This window comes from Triplophysa rosa, linkage group LG20 (genome assembly GCF_024868665.1).
Source record: "Triplophysa rosa linkage group LG20, Trosa_1v2, whole genome shotgun sequence".
NCBI classification, from domain to species: domain Eukaryota; kingdom Metazoa; phylum Chordata; class Actinopteri; order Cypriniformes; family Nemacheilidae; genus Triplophysa; species Triplophysa rosa.
This window is the reverse complement of record NC_079909.1, coordinates 5,981,481-6,002,428: the sequence shown is the minus strand read 5'-3', so window position 1 is coordinate 6,002,428 and position 20,948 is coordinate 5,981,481. Positions and strand designations below refer to the sequence as shown.

The 20,948-nt window shown below is 38.3% G+C and overlaps 2 protein-coding genes across 8 annotated transcripts; both read right to left on the bottom strand.

Annotated features, from left to right (window-relative positions):
• Positions 1-96: 96 nt before the first annotated feature.
• Positions 97-5,735, bottom strand: slc35e1 (solute carrier family 35 member E1). The gene is made up of 6 exons (XM_057362750.1): positions 5,366-5,735; positions 4,052-4,122; positions 3,760-3,897; positions 3,490-3,615; positions 2,783-3,028; positions 97-2,305 (listed from the first exon to the last, which is right to left on the bottom strand). Exons 1-6 carry the CDS (start codon positions 5,694-5,696, stop codon positions 2,090-2,092), a joined length of 1,128 nt encoding a protein of 375 aa, XP_057218733.1. The 5' UTR covers positions 5,697-5,735; the 3' UTR covers positions 97-2,089.
• A 753-nt stretch (positions 5,736-6,488) lies between these two features.
• Positions 6,489-19,039, bottom strand: LOC130571451 (mediator of RNA polymerase II transcription subunit 26-like). Of its 7 annotated transcripts, none has more exons than XM_057362417.1 (8): positions 14,643-14,743; positions 12,498-14,348; positions 12,276-12,362; positions 12,087-12,181; positions 10,081-10,202; positions 9,205-9,305; positions 8,288-8,362; positions 6,489-7,985 (listed from the first exon to the last, which is right to left on the bottom strand). In XM_057362417.1, the coding sequence occupies exons 5-8, from the start codon at positions 10,163-10,165 to the stop codon at positions 6,735-6,737; spliced, it is 1,512 nt and encodes a 503-aa protein (XP_057218400.1). In that variant the 5' UTR covers positions 10,166-10,202; positions 12,087-12,181; positions 12,276-12,362; positions 12,498-14,348; positions 14,643-14,743; the 3' UTR covers positions 6,489-6,734. The 7 variants fall into 7 exon arrangements, 5 of the variants coding, with proteins under 5 accessions (XP_057218400.1, XP_057218401.1, XP_057218403.1 ...); XM_057362418.1 differs by having other exon boundaries at positions 10,081-11,246; positions 12,112-12,181; XM_057362420.1 differs by having other exon boundaries at positions 9,205-9,990; positions 12,112-12,181.
• Positions 19,040-20,948: the final 1,909 nt, after the last annotated feature.

The following is a 20,948-nucleotide window of genomic DNA, read 5'->3' as shown; positions in this document are numbered from 1 at the left end:
GCAATATTTCAAAAAGGAGCCTTTTTTGAAACGTTGTGATCTTCTGAACAGTTTCTTTCTACATTTATGGCCAAATATCATTAGGACAGATTTAAAGCACGTCTTATCAATTCATCTTTATTTTCACATTTAAAAATAATTCATCTTATAACCTTAAGGTTGACAAGATAACATGTAACATTAACCGTACCAAGGCATCTTAAAATCAAATATTACAAACACTGGTTGAAATTAAAAACAACCTCAACACTCAAAAGTGTGACAACAAATTTCCAAACCATAGAAAAACAACTAAATGAGACTCAACATGACTGTCATAATATAGAGACACACACATGAATCCCATATGAAGGTCTAAGAGCTTAAAGATTCTGAAGCTGATCAAAACAAGTCAATGAACATCAAATACTACACAGTACTGCATGATTATCTGAACGGGAAGGTCACTGTAATATTGGTGCTGGTCCGATGGTTATATTCAGGGTTTAGGGTCAGCTTAGGAAAATTGACTGTGCACTTTGAACTGTCAAAATGACAATGTCTTAATAAACATGTCTGTTTAATATTGTTTACGTTTACAAAGAAATTACAATTAACTGGCTCAAAAAGGAGTGAAAAAACAAATCTGCACCAAGCAAAAGAACTCGAGCCACTCCCCCCAGTGACATCAGAGTATAACAGTGATAGCTGCGAACCAATAAAAACAGGCAAAATGATTATAGACCACACCCACAGACAACCTTTCATTCCAAGCTGCTGACATTATACACAATAAACCACTTTGAGACATCTGAACATTCCGATAAAAAAAAAAATCTTCCATGAAGCTCATCGGTCAAGACACATCTTTATGGTGCTGCTCCAAATGCATTCGCAACAAAATATGTAAAAAAAAACTCAACATTTTATCTTTTCCGAGTGATGCCGACACTGTGCATGCTTTTGCCGAGCTGTGCCATACTTTCCAGCAGCAAGACACTTTAAAGAAAGAAATCGAGGAAAAAACTAAAACTGGCATGAAGTTCAACAAAGAAACCTGTGAAACTCTGCAGATTTTTATCTGTATCATGTTTAGACCAGTACAGAAAAGGTCTGTTCAAGGTCTACGGATTTTCTCTGGGCCTGCCAATGAGCACAGTGTGTTATATGCACATGTCCCCCATTAAAGTCATTGAAAGACTTCAAGATATCATGATTGAAAACAATATTGCACCTTTTTGGAGGACTGTCCTCACAGCATCACATTGAGAAACAGCAGCTTCTAAACATCCTCAATCTTACAAAGACAGTTTTTAATATCTGATGGAGAAAATAAGAATTGTTTTTTCATCTCTAACCAGTTCTGTAAATGCTCGACAAGAATTTTAATATCGTTCAACAAATTCATAAGTGATACCTATTGCATACAAATGTCCACTGTCATTTTACACGTACTGCGTCACCTTAAAGAAAATAATAATAATCATGCACGTTAATGATTCACATGATCTTGTACAATGACCCCCCTCCTATCATCACCCCAAAAGAGGGAAAAAAACAAAATCCAGCGGATTTCTTCACAGATATTGACATTCCAAAAGGTGTTTTCAGTTTATGATATGGTCTAATAAACACACCCCCCACTATAAAAATAAATAAAATATTTACAAACAGGAGGCACAAACCCAAACAGGAATATTGACTTATACCCTGATGCATTGGTATTTGCTGTGAGCCAGTGTATGATGTATGGCAGAGGTCTTGATGTTTGTCTATCTATCACTCACTTACAGTAGCATGATGGCGATGCGTTACATTCTGAACCGCATTAAAATGCACCTCGTGCAAATCACTCTTTGTGCCATATTTTTCCCACGACAATAATTCAACGTATGCATTTTCTCACTGACTACCTTCACAAAGGGGAAATGAACAACATATGATCTGCAACAAAATAAATAACAGGTCTTTGGGGGGAAAAGACGCAGTAGGATGAGAGAACATTCCTTTTCCAACTTCAACTACTCCAGGTTCGTATGAAAGAAGCGGCCGCCCGTTCTCAAGTACGGAGGTCTGAGATCAGTCTTTAGAGTCCTTCTAAGTGCTTGACTCACACAACATACTGGCTGGAGCTGTGGTTTGTTGTGTAGGCCTGTCGGCTGTACTGAAAGTGGTCGGTGAGCACTGTGCTCCGGCCGTGCTGAAAGTCTGTAGTGTGCGTGAAAGGGGCGGTGCCGTTGGACTGGGGCTTGTCGAATGAAACCAGATCCTGCGCTGAAACCGGCAGCAGTTTCTTTTTGGCTTCCTGGTTGTCGTCGTATTTCGCCTGGTGAGGAAAGCAAATCGATGAAATGAGACACGTTATGGGACAAAAGAGGAACTGTACAAAATGATGGCGTCGCAGTATATAAAACACACAACATTGACAATAGAGGGTATGCACGTTTCGTCACTTTCCCACGTGAGCACGCCGGAACGCACCTGCTTGAGTGGTAAAACACTGGGCAAAATGAATGTTTACAATATCATTAAACGCAATTCCGCGCAACATTTGAGTGTCTAAGAACACTTGATTCCTTTGTTAGTCATAAGGTAGTCGTAAGGATCACCGTCGAGTCCAGCTGCTTGTAGTTTCAGCAAATAATTGCATGTTTCAGTCCCGTTTTTTTGTTCCTCCTATTGAATGCAGCCATTTTGCCTTAGTTTTACCACTCAAGGGGGCGTGTCCCGGTGTGTTTACGTGGGAAAGTGACGTCAATGCATATCCTCTATAGACTTCTAGATTCCTGAATGCAGTAATCACCTTATTGTAGAGGAAGACGCCCAGTATTGCCGTCAGCATGCCGATAATGTTGGAGGTGTTGACGGGGTTTCTGAGCATCAGTAGGGATATTGTGATGACCATGATCCTCTTTGTCGCATTGGCCACGGCGTAGCTGAGCGGGCTCACCAGATTTAGCACGCTGAAAGCGATCATGTTCTGTGCAAAGTTGCAGAACCCGCTGATGAGAAGCAGCACTATGGTTCCTGTCCCGCTGGTAACATCCGCCTATAGAAGGAGAACAGTACAGATTAAAGTGACGTATAGTTTCCAAAGCTTAGAATATCTATGAAGAATACATTTCCTTACACTTTTCAGTTAATAAAAACTTAGTCAAATTATTTTACGCATATCGCATTTCCTGTAAGTACTTTTTCCAGGAAGCGTAAAAAAATTGTACATAGGTCAACAAATAGCCTTTATTCACATTGGTTAATGTGCAAAATTACTTTACAAAAAGCAATATCAGGACAAGTAAACATCATTTCAGATATATGAAGAGTTTGGTTCCAAAATGAGATAACTCGGGGTTTTTTAAAAATCACAAAAATATGTTTTTGATTGTTATCATGTTTTTATTGCGTTTTATTGAGTTATCTCATCTAGGAACCAAACTCCTCACATTATATTAACTAAAGAAATTTCCATGAGTTTGTAAATAAACAATGAAATAATAAGACATTATTTACCATGTCTCCTTCCATGAGGAACGATGAGAGATCCACTAAGAGCCATGTGGGCAGCATGAACATAAGTGCATTGAAGCCCAGCATGTTCAGCAGCTGCAGGTGATGGATCCTCGTGTCACGCAGGACCTAAAACAAACCCACAAATGTGCTATAAAGGAAGATATCTTACACATCTTGCAAACAACAGTACCTTATGAATAATATACGGCCATACAGCAACTAAGAATAAAACAAGCGAACCAATAAGCAATTGTAAATGAACTTATCTACCTTTTTGGAGAATATGTTTTGTAAGGAGAAGCAGAGCGTGGCTGCCAGTGCGCTGATCAATCCAGAGAGGTCAAAGGACAATTCAGTGACCGTAGCCAACAGGACACCTCCGATGATGGGTATGAGAGAGACATAAACCTGAGCATAAAAACAACAATTAGATAGGATTGTAATAATGCTTTTTTGCAATAAATCTGCATTTACGGTCTACAATATATTCTTAATTTGATGACTAAGAAGCAACTAATAATATCAATCACAGCAAATTACGTGTGTTTAGATGAGGACAGACCTTAGTAGTTTGCTTCTCTTTCATGATTATCCGTGACAGCAGAACCACCCAGATGGGCATGGTGGCCTTCACTGGGAAAGAGGGAATGAAACGAAATGCATTCAGTCATCATCTAATCATTTATTTAACCACATGTTCTTCTGTGAAGTCTTGTGAGGGCACCTGGTGTTTCAACCATCAACATTCTGAAAAACTCAGATGTCTCATATACTCCCTACTGAACCCAAATGATGCTTCATGTCACCTCGAATGCAGCAGTTGTTGCTTGACAACAAATGCAAAAGAAAATCAATTCTGGGATATGAAAGAGGAAGTTCCAAAAAAAATAATATAAGAAGAAGAATAAGAACCACATAAAGGTCCGGATCATGTTTCAATGTTTGTTCTGTTGATCAGATAAGAAGCCTCAGTCACCATTCACTTTCCTTGTATGACACACATTTTTATTTTATTTATTCATTCATTTATTTTGGGAAAACCATTTAAGTTCCATCTAAAATGTATTCATCTCTTTTAAAATGATAAATAAAGAGCCTTAAGTTTAATAAGTAAGACTAGCTAAAGCATTGCCAAAATGGTCATTTGTAGGATAACACGTTTCTTTGCAAACGAGTTCTTTGCGTTCGGGTGTTGCACATTTGCATAAATAACTCAAGGGTTTGTAATTTGGTAACACTCGCAACAATGCAGGTCACCAGCTTTATATAAACAAAAGGGAGCTGAAGCACAAGTATGTGCACACACCCCCAAGCAAGACTTAAAATACCCATAGAGAAGAGCCGTCCCGCAGGTGGATGATGATGTGGCAGTATGAATTAAGAAGGCGGAAGTGACGTGGCCTCAGAAAAATACTTACAATGATAAGAAAACCTCTACAATTCAGTAGAATTAAGATAGAAGTGACGAAGTCTTAGAAGAATACTAAAATAATAATTTTCACTAATGAATTTTGTATTCAAGACGGAAGTGACGTAGTAGTCTCAGCTTGCGTCAATAAAGTACACACAATTGTTATCTCTACACTACTAAAGTAACATTATAAAACTTAATGTTGATAACAAACCCCTGAAGTCATTGATTCCATTCCTGAATGAAACTGTGCGAAATGTCTGGAAAGTGCTGATAATAGTAACAGCTTATTAATACGCACGTTCATTTGAACTCAATGGACCCAAACGCGCCGACTCGAACCGGTCAGGTTCGGCTGGTTACGTTTGCACCCAATTGTGTACATTTTGTGTAAACGACAAGGCCTGTATACAAAGTCACGGACTATCATTGATGCGAATAATAAAACAGCCTCGGGTTACTCACCAGTGTGTGCGTACGACACCGGAACCTTCCATATGCTGAAGTGGGCCGAGACGGAGGCGAAGTATTTCCCGAAAGCGAGCGGCAGAATGAACCAGCGATAGTACGGGGCCGGCAACTCGGTTCGCGGGACCCCCCATGCTCGCAACAGCGGCGGCAGAAACACGATGATGGATAGGATGTGAAAGAGAGAGACGGTGACCGGGTAGGGGAAACTGTTGAGGATAATTTTGTTGATCACGTTGCCGCCCGAGCTGACGGTGTACCAGCACAGGCACAACACAGCGATCCGCATTCCCTGCCGTACGGGCTCGCGCTGCTCCACCGCGGCCATCTTCAGCGCGACTGAACCGAAGAGACTCCGCAGACAGAGGAGCACGTGACTCTTTGCCACGCCCTCACCAGCACTGGGCAAAACCAAAACGACGTTTTACGCTCTTGAACTATATGAAGGGCACTTCTGTAAGGGGGAAATCACAACGAGATAAAGAAAAAATGACGATATTTGTATGGCTCCAAGTGTATTTGAAACGACCACATTATTACACACTTTCATACAATTGCTCTACTCCTGCAGAGTTCACACGGCTCTGCTCTACGAAGGGAGTAGGGCATAGGGATGATCACTTACGATTGGTCATCGCCCATTTACTACAGCTCCGCCTAAATATCACAGTTACAGTTAATTGTTACTATAATAAAATAATGGTAACTTGGAGTAGTAGTTATGATATTTTTATGTTTTATGATGTATGCCTACATTGTGTGAAATACTGTTTAATGTTTTAACAATTAAAACGAATAAAATGAAATATACTTGATCTTTTAAAAGTAAAGTTAACTTGAAGGACAATTATAATCATGGGTAAGAGCACAAAAAGGTGCAAAATGCATCCACCAAGAGACACATATCTTTCAAATAATAAAATATAAATACATTTAAAATAATAAAAATATATTAGGAAACGAAAGTACTACATTCGAAGTTTTATCTGTATGTAAGTAGGATAAATGCAACATTTAGTACTTTGTCATTTTAAGCTGAGTAAAGTCTGTCATCTGCAGGACATAATGAAGAACTGCACTTCGATTTCCTAAAAACGAGCCGAGAAACAAACAGGCCTAGATAAGAACATGAAGACTTTATTTAACCAATTGAAAAAAATATCAATCATTTCCTAAAAATCTTTTTATACAGAAAGACAATTTGTTACAGAAACCAACACGTATCATGCACATATAGCAGGTTTGTCAGAGCCAAGACTGAGGTGTTCACTTATAATTACTACAATCATTTGAAAAAGCACACATGACAAACAAGAGAAAACTACATCTGTAGAAATGTTTGTAAACATTTTTTGTCTTTCAAACCCTACAGTCTGTAATCTATGCAAACATAAGGCGAGATCTTCAGTGGACTCCCGTGTGAATCCAGTGTAAAAGACTGTGTCCAGTCATACCAGTTCTTCCTGTTATCATAACATCCGTTCACTCCATGCCATTGATCATGATGTAATCTGTAAAGATCATTCTCAGTGAGGTCTCGGTGGATCCTTGGGAGCTCTGTCATGCAGAAATCTGGTACAAACACATTTGCTTGTCTACACTCTTTGATAGCATGATCCCCTTGCTTCAAATTCTCAGCCACATTTAAATTCATCCCTAAAGTTTGACTTTCTGTGGTCAAGCTATTCTGGAAGATCGTGTCAGGCTTAATCATTTTTCTTTGGGACAGCTCACTTGAATTTGTCTCCTGGACAAGGACGTCCTCAGATGCCCGAGCTGCACTTTCTGCTGTTCTCTGGCAGTCTTCAAGTGGGTTGGATGTTTTGTATGAAATCAATTTGACTTGTTTAGTATGATGGTCATATGCTATATTGCTTCCATTCAGTTGTGCGGGTTTGTTATTGCCCTCTATGTGATGTCCGTTGTGTTTGTCGTTTGAGGTGCAGTGCTGATTCTTTATCGTTTCATTCTCAAAGGTTCTCACAGTTGGCTCTTTAACTCCATTAGAAACCTCAGTGGGTGAGAACAGGTTTTTGAGTATGTGGTTGTTCATGAAGTCTGACAGCTGTTCTGCCTCCGTGTGCGAGTCCTGAACAGAAGAATGTGAAGGCACATGAGAAACAGCGCTGGTGGACAGTGCCGGTTCCCCGGTCACCAGGTTCTTTTGACTGGCAAGGGCACTTTTGGACTTCTGCAGGTATCCGACATTTTGGTGGTCTTGGGGAGGCTGGTTTGACAGAGATGTTCTCACATTCATGGAAGCATAAGGCTGTTTAGTAGATATGAGGGATGAAGAATATGGGTTGATTGCACGGATGGGGATTTTGCTTCGTCTGAAATGATTCGTGGATTTACCAGAAGCAGAGCCATAACACCTTTCAGCCCTTTGGTTCGCATTACTGTAAACAAAATTCCCAAAGGTTTGAGTTGATCTAGAAACTAATTTGCCTCGTATCGAATGCGCTGTGTCTGCAGGGCATGAGAGCTCTTTTTCCATGACTCCATTTACTCCGATCAGCCTCTGCCAACTTCGTACAAGTCTTTTTAGACGTTCAACAACATCTTCGTCCGTGCACTTTTTTCTCACATCATTGATCAACTTTCCGAGCCTGGTTTCCTGAAACGATTTTTTTTACCGTTATAAGGTATGAATCAAAAATACGTTTGAATACTTATGTTTTCTTCAGTCGATACTGTTAATGTTAGATAAAAGCTGAAAAAAATTGAACATATTTTTAGTGCTTAATTTGCAACCCTGGCTGGCAATGTAGTGGTTGAATTAAAATGTTTGCAGTGAATGCATTTAGAAACTTCACCCATGCAATACTTGAAAAAAGTTATTTTTATTGTGGGTTTTTTTTGTGTGTTAAAAAACATCTCAATACAGAATGGTGGTGTACATTTTAGTTAGTGTCTTACCATCAGAGCCTCTTTAGTCATCGGGTATCTTTCCAGGCAGTATATTACATCCAATACCGCTGCCTCATTATGAATCTGCACACACACTAAAGTTAGTGACATTACCAAAGTACTGTAGGCCTAGTGAAAGCAGTCACAATGATGACATTAACAGTCATTGGAGTGTGAGATATTTGAATCCAGGCTCTCATGTGCACCTGCAGCAGTCACCAGCACAGACGCTCACAGCTTCTGGCTGGTGGTTATAGTTACAAATGCAAATATGAAATGCTTGTGTACTCATTCCAGTTCAAATCTGTTACAAAACACCCCAGGGAGCATGTCTTGAAACTAAACTGCACACATACTCAACAAACTAGCAATGACAAATTAATAAATGCTTAATAATACAAATCAAATAATATTACATTACACTACCGTGGTGAAATCCAAGCAGTATTTTGTATATATTATAATAATTAAACAACATTAATGAATAATTACTACAACTCAGTTTTTTTCAAAATATAAAACAAAATTGTTCTTTGAGCAAATGCAGATGAAATTAGTCAAATTTACAACGCATAAGTCAAAAATGTATTTGAAGAGTTTAATTTCAAAATGAGATAACGCCGTTGTTCCGTTTTTTTATTGTGCATTCCAATTAATATCAACCGAACTGCAATTGTTTTGTTTTGATTTAAGCCATAATAACTAAAAAAATACAGCTAACTAACACAATAAAAACATGACAACATAATAAAAAAAATTTAAATCTCATTTTGGAAACAAACTCTTCATTTAATTTATTAAAGAATGCTTAAAAAAGTACACTGAGATTTCTTACAGTAGCATTTATTACTGATGTAATGTAGTACTGATGTTTATCCAGCAAAAGCATTTACTATAAAAACACTGTAGTCATTACTTTCACTCACATTATTTTGCTCATCGATGGCCTGAAGAAGCTGCTCTCTAAGTTGTTGAGGTCTTGATGAAGATCTTCTCATCATCAACCAGAAACATCCACTACTACTCGCTACCAAAGAAAAAATGTATTCCCTTTCACCTTTTCACAGTGATCAATTTAATATAACAGCCTGCAAAGCTCTTCAAATGCGCTGCATGTGTAACTATGAAACGGTTTATATCCCCCATTGAGCTCAGCTGTCCGTGTATGCAAATTATACCCAACAAATGTAGTGCTGTTTTTACAGGCCTAGAAAACTATTATGAGTTTCAACAACAAGAGCCTAGAAATTCTTAAACATTCCTGTTTTTACCGACATCCTGCAGTGTGACACCAAAACTTCTAAAATGCATTATTTTAAGATTCTCTATAATCATTATTATATGTGCAGACCATATGACCTCATACAGTATTGAGAGATTACACAGAATACTTGTATTTTACAAATTCACTTGTACTAAAGCAGACAAAGCTGCAGATTACAAATTGTGGAACTACTGGACAAAAGGCACATTGAACAGGCTTCTACTGCCTGTATTACCTTTTGCTACAAAGTTAATAAATTATATTGGACCACTTAGCGACTGCGATGAGGTTGAAAAGAGACTTTCAAGCAGCATAAAAAGGTTTCAGGAAAGAATCGCACATTAACACAGTAACATTGACAGCCATAACACAAATTGAAAACACAAACTTTTGAAAACTGGTTTAAAGTGCAAATTCTTGAAAACTGACATCTACGAAAATGTGAAATCTGTGAAAAGAGTGACATTGTTAACAACGAGTATTTGTGATTGATCATCCTGTCAATCATTTAACAGGATGTATTTAAGCTGCCTCATACCTTTCTCTTTTGTCAGCAGCACTTCTGGCATCCCTTCACCACCTGACTCATTACTCCCATTACCTTCATCATCTGTGGTCATCATGAGGTTGAGCAGTCAGTCCAACCGGACCTGGCTCTGTCTGACTCAGATGTCCCGAGAATGACACAAGAAAACAAGACATGAGACAAACTTATTAGCGTAGAGGCCTCTCACGTTATGCAAACATTTCAGTTGTATGTGAGGACAGTTAGTTGGCTGCTTAGCAGGTCATGTGGGGCATTACATGCAGTTGGTAACGCCTGCCCACTAAAGACAACATAGTTTTCAAATATATCCATCATATTCATATATAATGTAAAAAGCTGCACAAAGATCCAGACATTCAGTCACCGTCAGATGTTTGAAGACGGTTGTTTGTCACTTTGAGAAGTGCTGACTCTGTGCTGTAGTTTGGCCTAAATTCTGATTAAAAGTTTTTAAGGATACTATTTTTCTTTAAAAACAATCACTCAGTTTGGTGGAAACTACAGAATTCAGAATTCTCTAGGGGTAGACGAAGGTGTATAAAATATAACAGGGATTGGGCCTAAATATCCATTACAGGGATAGTTCACTCAAAAAGGAAAATTCTGTCATCATTTACTCACCTTCGAGTTGCTCCAAATCTGTATAAATCTCTTTGTCGTGATGAACACAGAGAAAGATATTTGGAAGAATGCTTACAACCAAATAGATCTTGCCCCCCATTGACTCCCATAGTAGGAAGAATTACTTTATCATTTTTTTGTTCTGTTCAACACAAAAGAATGTAGGACAGCAAACAGTTCTGGGGCACCTTTGACTAGCATTTTATTTTTTCCTACTATGGTATTCAATGGGGGTCGAGATCTGTTTGGTTATAAGCATTCTTCCAAATATCTTTCTCTGTGTTCATCAGAACAAAGACATTTATACAGATTTACAGGGTGAGTAAATGAAGACAGAATTTTCATTTTTGGGAGAAGTATCCCTTTAACTATGCACTCAAGTTAAAGTTTACCTTATGAAAGCGATTGACCTGCATTACAGACTGCTGTTTCACACGTTTCCAGTGCCAAGGAACCTCTATTAAAACACATGCAACAGCACCTCAGACTAAACTGGCTAAAGCACAGAGCCTTGCTCGAACCACAGATAGCTGGACCTTGTGGGCAACAAGTAAACAAAAAAAATTCTTACACAACTTGCAATATCAGTAAATAATTGGACACAAAATACTGATGTCAAATGTATATTCAGTTCTGTTTTGGTTTAGTCTTCTGTTCCCATTTATCTTAGTTCATTATTAGTTATTTAGCTCTTTAGTGTCTGTTTCCCTTGATTATGTTTTCTGTTATTTAAGCTACTTTGTGTCATGATTCTGCCTCATCATGTCATTATTTCTTGGTCTTGTGGCAGAATCTTGGCAGGATCCCTTGTGTGGAGAGAGACAGTTTTGGTCCGCCATAGTCTCTCTCTCCAGGTCTCGTCTCTGTTCCCGCCCTTTCGTTTCGTTATTGCTTGTTAATTAGTTCATGCCCCACACCTGTCCCTTCTTGATTTTATCCCCTTTATATAGTCCTCTTGTTCCATTGTCCTGTGCTCAATCATTGTGTTTGTTTGAGAGTGTTACTCTCTGTGCGTCATCGCGTCTCGTACCCTGAGTGTGATTACCTGTTTCTGTTGTTGAAGGTCCTGTCAGTCTAGTAAGTGTCCAGTTTAGTTTATGTCTAGTGTTGTTATCTCAGTTTAGTGTTAGTTAGTCTTCGTCCTGTTTATTATCCTGTTATTCTGTTATACCCCATTGTGGGTCTTTGTTTTGTGTTTCTTTATTATAATAAATCTGTCTTGTTAACCCCTTCATCCCCGCTGCCTGCAATTGGGTTCTTCCCACCTGTTTCATGACATTTTGTCTTCATCATGTGCTCGATTATCCACAGTCACAACTGATTCTAAATATATTGATTTGAAATATTTTATTAGCTCATTTGTAACGAATTCAAACCTTCGAATTTCAAGTCACAACGTACAAGCAAGACAACCTTGCTGCTGCTCCGTTTCAGCCATTTGGTGTCTGCTGGCTGCATCCCAGCTCTTTAGCTGCAAAACAACAAATAAACATTCAGTACACTTATAATAAACAACACTTCTTAAATTGTGATTATTAATGTTTATGTGTCACATATCACTGTACCTGTCAGCTGAACGTCTCGGACGTTTGTGGCAGAGCTTCTTGTCCAGGCTAGAGGGCTCAGGTTTAGGGTGGGGAGCAGGTGAATGCCTAGAAATACAAACAGAAATACAGTTTCCGCAAACCATCAAATAATAAATAATTGCTGTCTGTATTTATTTTAACATGGGCAGTGTTAATATCACAATGTTTACTGCTAAAACTGAGAGAATTTGTTTAACTTACGCAGGTGCAGGAGCCGGTATAGGTGGGCAGGGGGATTTGTCCGTATCTCTTGTCCAGCCACCATCTGATGTTGTGCAAACCTGTTGAGAACAAATCCAAGTGATAAATGACACACTTGTTTACCCAAAGATTAATATCAAAAACTAAGATTTTCAAAACATTACTAAAAAAAGATATTTCTGGCCCACCCATCTCCTGCTTTTGTGCAACAGCTGTTAAGAACAAATCAGAGTAGATAAATGACACACAGGTTCATCCCAAATTAAGATTTTGAAAAATATAGAGCTGTCGACGCAAGAGGAAGCTGTCTAAAAGGGATGTACGGGTACTAACCCGGATTGTATCCAAAAAACATAAAACCACAGCTGCCCAACTTACTGCAAAATTAAATGTGCATCTCAACTCTCCTGTTTCCACCAAAACTGTTCGTCTAGAGCTCCACAGGGTCAAAATAAATGGCCGGGCTCCTATAACCAAACCTTTGGTCACGTGTGCCAATGCCAAATGTTGTTTCAATGGTGCCAGCAGTGGGCTGCAATATCATGGCATTCCCTAGTCTCAATACATGAACATTCTGGAGGACCATGTGTACCCAATGGTTTACACATTGTGCCCTGAAGGTGGTGCAGTGTATCAGGATGACAATGGTTTGATGAACATGAAAGTGAAGTTGGACTTCAACTTCCCTGCACATGGGGGACTCCCATGGCCTGCACAGTCACCAGATCTGAATGTTATTGAGCCACTTGGGTGTTTTGGAGGAGCGAGTCTTCCACCATTAGCATCACATCCCATAGTGACCTAGCCACTGTTCTGCAAGAGAAATGGCTCAAAATCCCTCTGGCCACTGTGTATGACTTGTATATGTCATTCATTAGACAAATTGATGCTGTATTGGCCACAAAAGGAGGCCCTACACCATACTAATAAATTATTGTGATCTAAAACAAGGTGTTTCAGTTTCATTGTCCAACACCTGTATGTAGTAAATAGGATTACAAATGTTTAGTGATTTTTAAATGTTTAAAACAGTACGGCTGTAATGATGAGATGGTCAAGTAGGATACAAATGCAACAGTATTTAATATAAAAGTAATATCCACGGAAACCAAAGGCAGAGAACAAGGCACAACGAACACATTACAATATAAACAATACGGACAACTGACACAAGAAACACAGGCACTATATATACACACAAGATAACAAGACACAGGTGAATGCAATGATGGCTGACAGTCCGGGCAAAGGGTTATGGGAAATGTAGTGTGAGATGGCAGTCCGGGTGATAAGAAGAGTGCCCTCTTGTGGAGCACGAGGGCACTGCGGCTGATAGACGTTACAAAGGCAAGAAATGGTAAATTTGTTAAACTCTTTTATCATTGTTTAGGGTTGAAATTAACCAACTTTTCACCTCTTAATATCATGTAGAATTCATTTAAATTAATTTGACAGGTGTGAGAGAGAGCAATATTGTGTTACCATAGCAACGTGGTACTTCCTTTTCTGCCGGTATGTCCTATGAAGGAAGTACCACGCTGCTATGACAACACACACACACACACACGCACGCACGCGCGCGCACGCACGCACGCACGCACGCACGCACACACACACACACACACACACACACACACACACATATATATATATTTTCATACAACTTGTATGAACACAGCCATAGGATTATAATGTAAAACAGAGGCTAGCAGCTTAAAAAAAGAAGTCAAGTGTGAACCCGGCGATAGTGAAGTCATGATAGTGCGACCAAAATGCCGACAATGAAAAGAATGAATGTTGTTGTTATGTTCCCTCTAACAATAGAGTTGGTGTTGGATTTTTGGTGTTCTCCTGGATTGGTAAAGAACAGAAATGGCATTAAACAAAGTTTTTTCAAACATTAGTACTGAGGACAAAATTCTTATACACAATAATACATGTGCTATGCATGTGATTCTCTAAAGCGATGAGTAGGTGGTACTTTATCAAAGGTACTTGAGGTCTGTTTAACGTACCCTTCTTGAAAAAGTCTGAGAAGCTATGGACTTATCCTAATTACTGCTGCTTGTTGCCCAAATTTTGGTCATTGTATATCTTGTAAATATTCCTATATTGTAAGGTTAACGTGAGATTTTCCATTCTTACCATTCATGGCTACATGTATCATGTAGGCATGCGGGTCTCCTTTAGTTGATTCATCTTGGACAAAACAGCGATACAGTCCTGCGTCTGTCTGTTGGACCGCAGTGATGGTTAGAGAGAGATCGCCATATTTAAATCCCCCCTCCGTCAGTGATATTCTGTTCTCATAGCCTTCACCAGGATATGTGGATCCATTCTTCATGTAACGTAGAACGTTACTGGAGCTATGTAGCCATGTGACATCATTGACATTAGTCTGAGTATCTGCATAAAATGGCAGGGTGATGTTTGATGACTCATCTGCTGACACGGGTATTGGAACTACAGAGGAAACATTTCAAAGCAAAATCTATTATCTGAAGAACATTCATTATTAAATAATGGCCTGCTAGAAATATAAACTCTCATCATTTATTTACCTAATGTAATGCTTTAACAAGTAACTGCTCTTCATTCAACGGCATGTGCGTTTTATTCTGCCTAATCTTATGTCTTAGTGCTATAAACAGAACACTTAATGTAAAGATAAAGATAATGCAAACTCTCACCTATAACCTCCAGAATAACATCCTTGTTGATGCGGCCACAGGTGCACTTGTAGGCCCCCCTGTCATTGTATTTCGTCGGGTTGAGAAGGAGAGAGTAATTTCCCTTGTTTGTTTGGTTTGTGAATCTAAATCTTTCCAGAAAACCTTCTTTAACAGAGCAGCTCTTGTTATGGCATTCAGCAACAGTTGTCTGTATGGGATTGACTTTACTCCACTGAACCGCAGCACAGGAGCGCATTTCACAGGGCAGGACAACAAACTGATCAAGCAGCACACACACAGCCTGAGAGGAAGGAACTGTGAACAAACCATAAAAAACATACACTAATTCAGCATATCATACCTTATAGACAAACAGACAACCTACAGTCACCTAAATCATTGCTTAAGATTGTAAAATCTAGTGAAAAACATTAAAAGAAATGTTACATACCCTTGAGTAACGAAAGAAAAGCACAATGAATCCAGATGCACTTCATAGTGGTGATCTAAAACAAAACTCAAACCGATGTTAACTTAGTGTCAGTCACCAGTACGTGACAGTCCCTTGCTTTCCAAATATGGTGCGAGACGTAAAACAGGTTTAACAAGCGTGTAGCACCGCACAGTTTGAAATGTATTAGATTCTATTTTATATCTTATACACATGTATTAGATAAATGCAGTAGCTTTACTGGAGTGAAAGAAATTATATGGCTTAAACAAATTTCCAAAGTATTTCAACAGGTACTTCAGTCGCTTAAATGTTGCATTGCATTCCAACTTTATTTTCTGACACTGCGTGAGAAACGTGGGTTGTTTCCTCCGTCTACTTGGCAAACCTCCTGCTGCCTTTCTGACAGTCCACCGTTCTCCCTGATGAGACTAATCGAGCACATTATTAAAGGGGTCATATGGAGTGAACACATGTTTTTCTGTGTCTTTGGTGTGTTATAAGTTGCCCATGCATGTATTAGACACGTAAAATTGCAAAAAATTATGTGCCGGAACAAAAGATGCATTCTATCTAAAAGCGAATTCTCACCCAGACCTGCCTGAAAGCCTCGTGTAACCACACCCCCACAAATCCACATCAGTTGGTGGTATGATTTGACTAAGACCGCCCAAATGTATACGCAAGTAAGGTGGGCGTACCTGTCAGTACAACTGAAGAGGAACCTGGTGTTCTAAATATGGTAAGAGGTGGGGCTGTGAAATTAATCGAAAATAATTGTAATCGTCAATTTTGGCCTTCAGCAATTACAAAAACAAAATAATCGACGTAAAACGATTATTGTGCTAAGTTCCATTTTGCAAGGATCATCTCGTTTCTTGTGGTATAAATCCACAGCGCACCCCCTTCCTTTGCAGTGATTCAGCTGTGCTATTTCTTTACTTTTATTTTTCAGTTGAATTCACAGTTTAAAAGCCAAGTTTTTTATTTTTCTATGTTGTTTTAAATCTTAGTGAGTAATCATGTTAAATAATCGGGATCTCAATATTGGCCAAAATAACCGTGATTATGATTTTTGTCATAATCGAGCAGCCCTAGTAAGAGGCGTTACACTTTGTCACACGCTTGCAGTATTCGACCAATCACTACGCACTGGTTAACTGGCCAATCATTGCACACCTCGCTTTTCAGAGCCATGAGCTTTGTTAAAAATCAGCGCGTTTCAGAGAGGCGGGGCAAAGAGGAGATACAAACATGCACGGTATGTGGAAAATACAGCGTTTTTGAACCTGAATTCAGGTTCAAAAACGCTGTATTTTCCTGGGTTCCAGCCTCTGTTGGTGCTTTAGGCAAGATTTTAAATTGCGGCCCTACTATAGAAAAAAAAAAAAAAAATCTGAAAATTATTATTTTTTAAAAGCAAAGTTCATATTTATTTTAACATGAATTGTGATCAACATAAACAGGAAGTAAATAAATAACAACTAAAAAATATTTGTAATAAAAATGTTTCTAATTAAGTACTCATAGTTTGAAAATAACGCTGAAAAAAAAACTTTCTCAATAATACTGTAGTTAAAAAATAGAGCTCATAAAACGAATATTTGATTATTATTATTAGTAAAATGGTAAATAAGCAAGCTGCTCCGAGTGGGATTTGAACTTCAAACATGCAATGAGTCCAAAACGGAAAGGAGGCGCTTTAACCACAAGGCCACAGTCGTAACAACAGTATCGGAGACATTTCTTGAGGTTATGGACGGAAGTTCCCAGCACAGACCACACCATTTGCATACGGCTCTTTCTATATCGCCGTCACAATGGGCCGTGTACATAGGGGTACAGTATGCCTTAAATAATGTAGTCTTCACGGGACCTGAACACATATTAAATTTGCGAATCAACATGTTTGCTTGCGCATAAATAATACGACACTGTCTGTAAATATCCCTATCATCAGACAGGTCCTCAGTTATATAATGCCCTAAGTATTTACCTCATCACATACAAGAACAGAACCAGAAAGAGAGAAATCAGGAACTGTTGAAGACCACCACTATATGGGCAATAAATCACCAGATCGTCTGCATACACCAAGTGGGTAATGGTGGTACCCACCTTACAACCTGTTCCACAATTGTTAGCAGCTTTGATAAATAAGTCATATAAATATTTAAAAGAAAGGGAGACAAAATGCTTCCCTGCCTGACGCCATTACATACATTAAAAGGTTCGGATACATATGATTACCACATACACGAACTGATGATTGTTTGATACCGTGTCCGCAAAAATGGACCACGAGTGAAATATAAACATGACTGAGCATCTATCACGACGAAGGTCAAAATGTAAACCAAAATTATTTGGCACATGACATATTCCAAATAAAAATAACAAATTACCTGGTTGCAGTGCACCTCGATGGTCTGGGACCGTTGAATGACTATTTCAAAAGCGCGAATAACTGACAGCAAAACTCCACGCAATGTAGCAACACATCGGTTACGCTAACACAGTTTAAGATTAATGTTTCTCTCTGATTCAAAACCAGAAAAATGCTTTTTTCTCATTCACACACCGAGTTGTGGGCGTAAAAAGGAAACCACACCAAGTCATTGATTTTTCTTGATGTCATGTTTATACTTCGCAGTGCACACATTGCATTGTACTCTACATTTGTTTCTGACTATGTGCAATCCTGCGACCTTGGCATTGCTAGTGCCATATGCTTAAGTCTAACCACTGAGCCAATTCACACTAATTCACACTGATCCAACAAACGCGTTTAGAATGATGTTTTTAGTTGGATCGTTGAAATGCCTTAACATAAACACTTGTATTATCATTGTGTATTATGTACATACAATTAAACATTAGCGATTACAAATTGATATTGGAGAGTAACGTTAGCAGTGATGTAATGAAAATCTTTTATGGTTGCCATCTGCAAAGAGGCACTGCGGTCAAGCCAGCCGCCACTTCGGAAACGACAGTCAAACTAGCCCTCACTCGGTTTTGTTATGTGCGCAAGTACTGCGCATTACGGTAAAAGCGGCTTTTTGGATTTCAAAATAAAGCGATCTATTTCGAACGTGGTTTCAGTCTGTCGATTGTGAATTAATTAAAATACAAAAGCATTTAGAAAATTAAATATATGTATATATAATTTTACCCATAAAACGATGTATGGTATTGAAAAAAGAACCTCAATTGCACTACAATTGAAGTCTTTAACCCAGGCCAAATGGGAAAGATTGACAGTTATGTTGCTAGGTGGTTGCTAGGCTTTTTTAAGCTGTTTTTAAACTGCTAGGCAGTTTTTATATTTTTTACAACACTCTTATACCACCTCAGTGTGTCACCTAAACAATATCAGGACTGTGCAATGTGGATTTTTTAATGTACAGTACTTCAAAATTGCCTATTATTTCTATAACTTCAGATCATAATTTAAAGAAAACTGTCCGATTGCACAGACTCATTCGGTCGAACATTCGGTGCATCCCTAGTCTACTCTCATTTTAAAGTGGAATGAGTCTGTGCAAAATACTGTGCAGTATTTTAAAGTACTGTACATTAAAAAATCCACATTGAACAGTCCTGATATTGTTTGTGTGACACACTGAGGTGGTGTACTCTCATTTTAAAGTGGAATGAGTCTGTGCAATCGGACAGTTTTCTTTAAATTATGATCTGAAGTTATAGATATAATAGTACATATAGGCAATTTTGAAGTACTGTACATTAAAAAATCCACATTGAACATTCCTGATATTGTTTGTGTGACACACTGAGGTGGTGTACTCTCATTTTAAAGTGGAATGAGTCTGTGCAATCGGACAGTTTTCTTTAAATTATGATCTGAAGTTATAGATATAATAGTACATATAGGCAATTTTGAAGTACTGTACATTAAAAAATCCACATTGAACATTCCTGATATTGTTTGTGTGACACACTGAGGTGGTGTACTCTCATTTTAAAGTGGAATGAGTCTGTGCAATCGGACAGTTTTCTTTAAATTATGATCTGAAGTTATAGATATAATAGTACATATAGGCAATTTTGAAGTACTGTACATTAAAAAATCCACATTGAACATTCCTGATATTGTTTGTGTGACACACTGAGGTGGTGTACTCTCATTTTAAAGTGGAATGAGTCTGTGCAATCGGACAGTTTTCTTTAAATTATGATCTGAAGTTATAGATATAATAGTACATATAGGCAATTTTGAAGTACTGTACATTAAAAAATCCACATTGAACATTCCTGATATTGTTTGTGTGACACACTGAGGTGGTGTACTCTCATTTTAAAGTGGAATGAGTCTGTGCAATCGGACAGTTTTCTTTAAATTATGATCTGAAGTTATAGAAATAATAGGCAATTTTGAAGTACTGTACATTAAAAAATCCACATTGAACATTCCTGATATTGTTTGTGTGACACACTGAGGTAGTGTACTCTCATTTTAAAGTGGAATGAGTCTGTGCAATCGGACAGTTTTCTTTTAATTATGATCTGAAGTTATAGATATAATAGTACATATAGGCCATTTTGAAGTACTGTACATTAAAAAATCCACATTGAACAGTCCTGATATTGTTTAGGTGACACACTGAGGTGGTATAAGAGTGTTGTAAAAAATATAAAAACTGCCTAGCAGTTTAAAAACATCTTAAAAAAGCCTAGCAACCACCTAGCAACATAACTGTCAATCTTTCCCATTTGGCCTGGGTTAAAGACTTCAATTGTAGTGCAATTGAGGTTCTTTTTTCAATACCATACATCGTTTTATGGGTAAAATTATATATACATATATTTAATTTTCTAAATGCATTTGTATTTTAATTAATTCACAATCGACAGACTGAAACCACGTTCGAAATAGATCGCTTTATTTTGAAATCCAAAAAGCCGCTTTTACCGTAATGCGCAGTACTTGCGCACATAACAAAACCGAGTGAGGGCTAGTTTGACTGTCGTTAACGAACTGGCGGCTGGCTTGACCGCAGTAAAGAGGCAACCATATAACCTAAAGTCTTAACCTAAAAGGGTGCACACGTGTGACTAATGCAATATTTATATTATTAAGGTAAAAGACTCTAAACATTGATCACACAGAGTTACTTTAGCTTTATTACGTCATGTCTAGGGATGTGCGATATATATCGTTTGCGGTAATATTGTAATTCTTGTTTTAACGATGTGCGAATTCATATTATCGAGTATGACAAGATCCAATAAAAACACGAATACTGTAGTCAAGTACTCCGCGTGCACGTTCAGAGCGCGATGTGTGGACTGCTAAAAAAAAGGGTG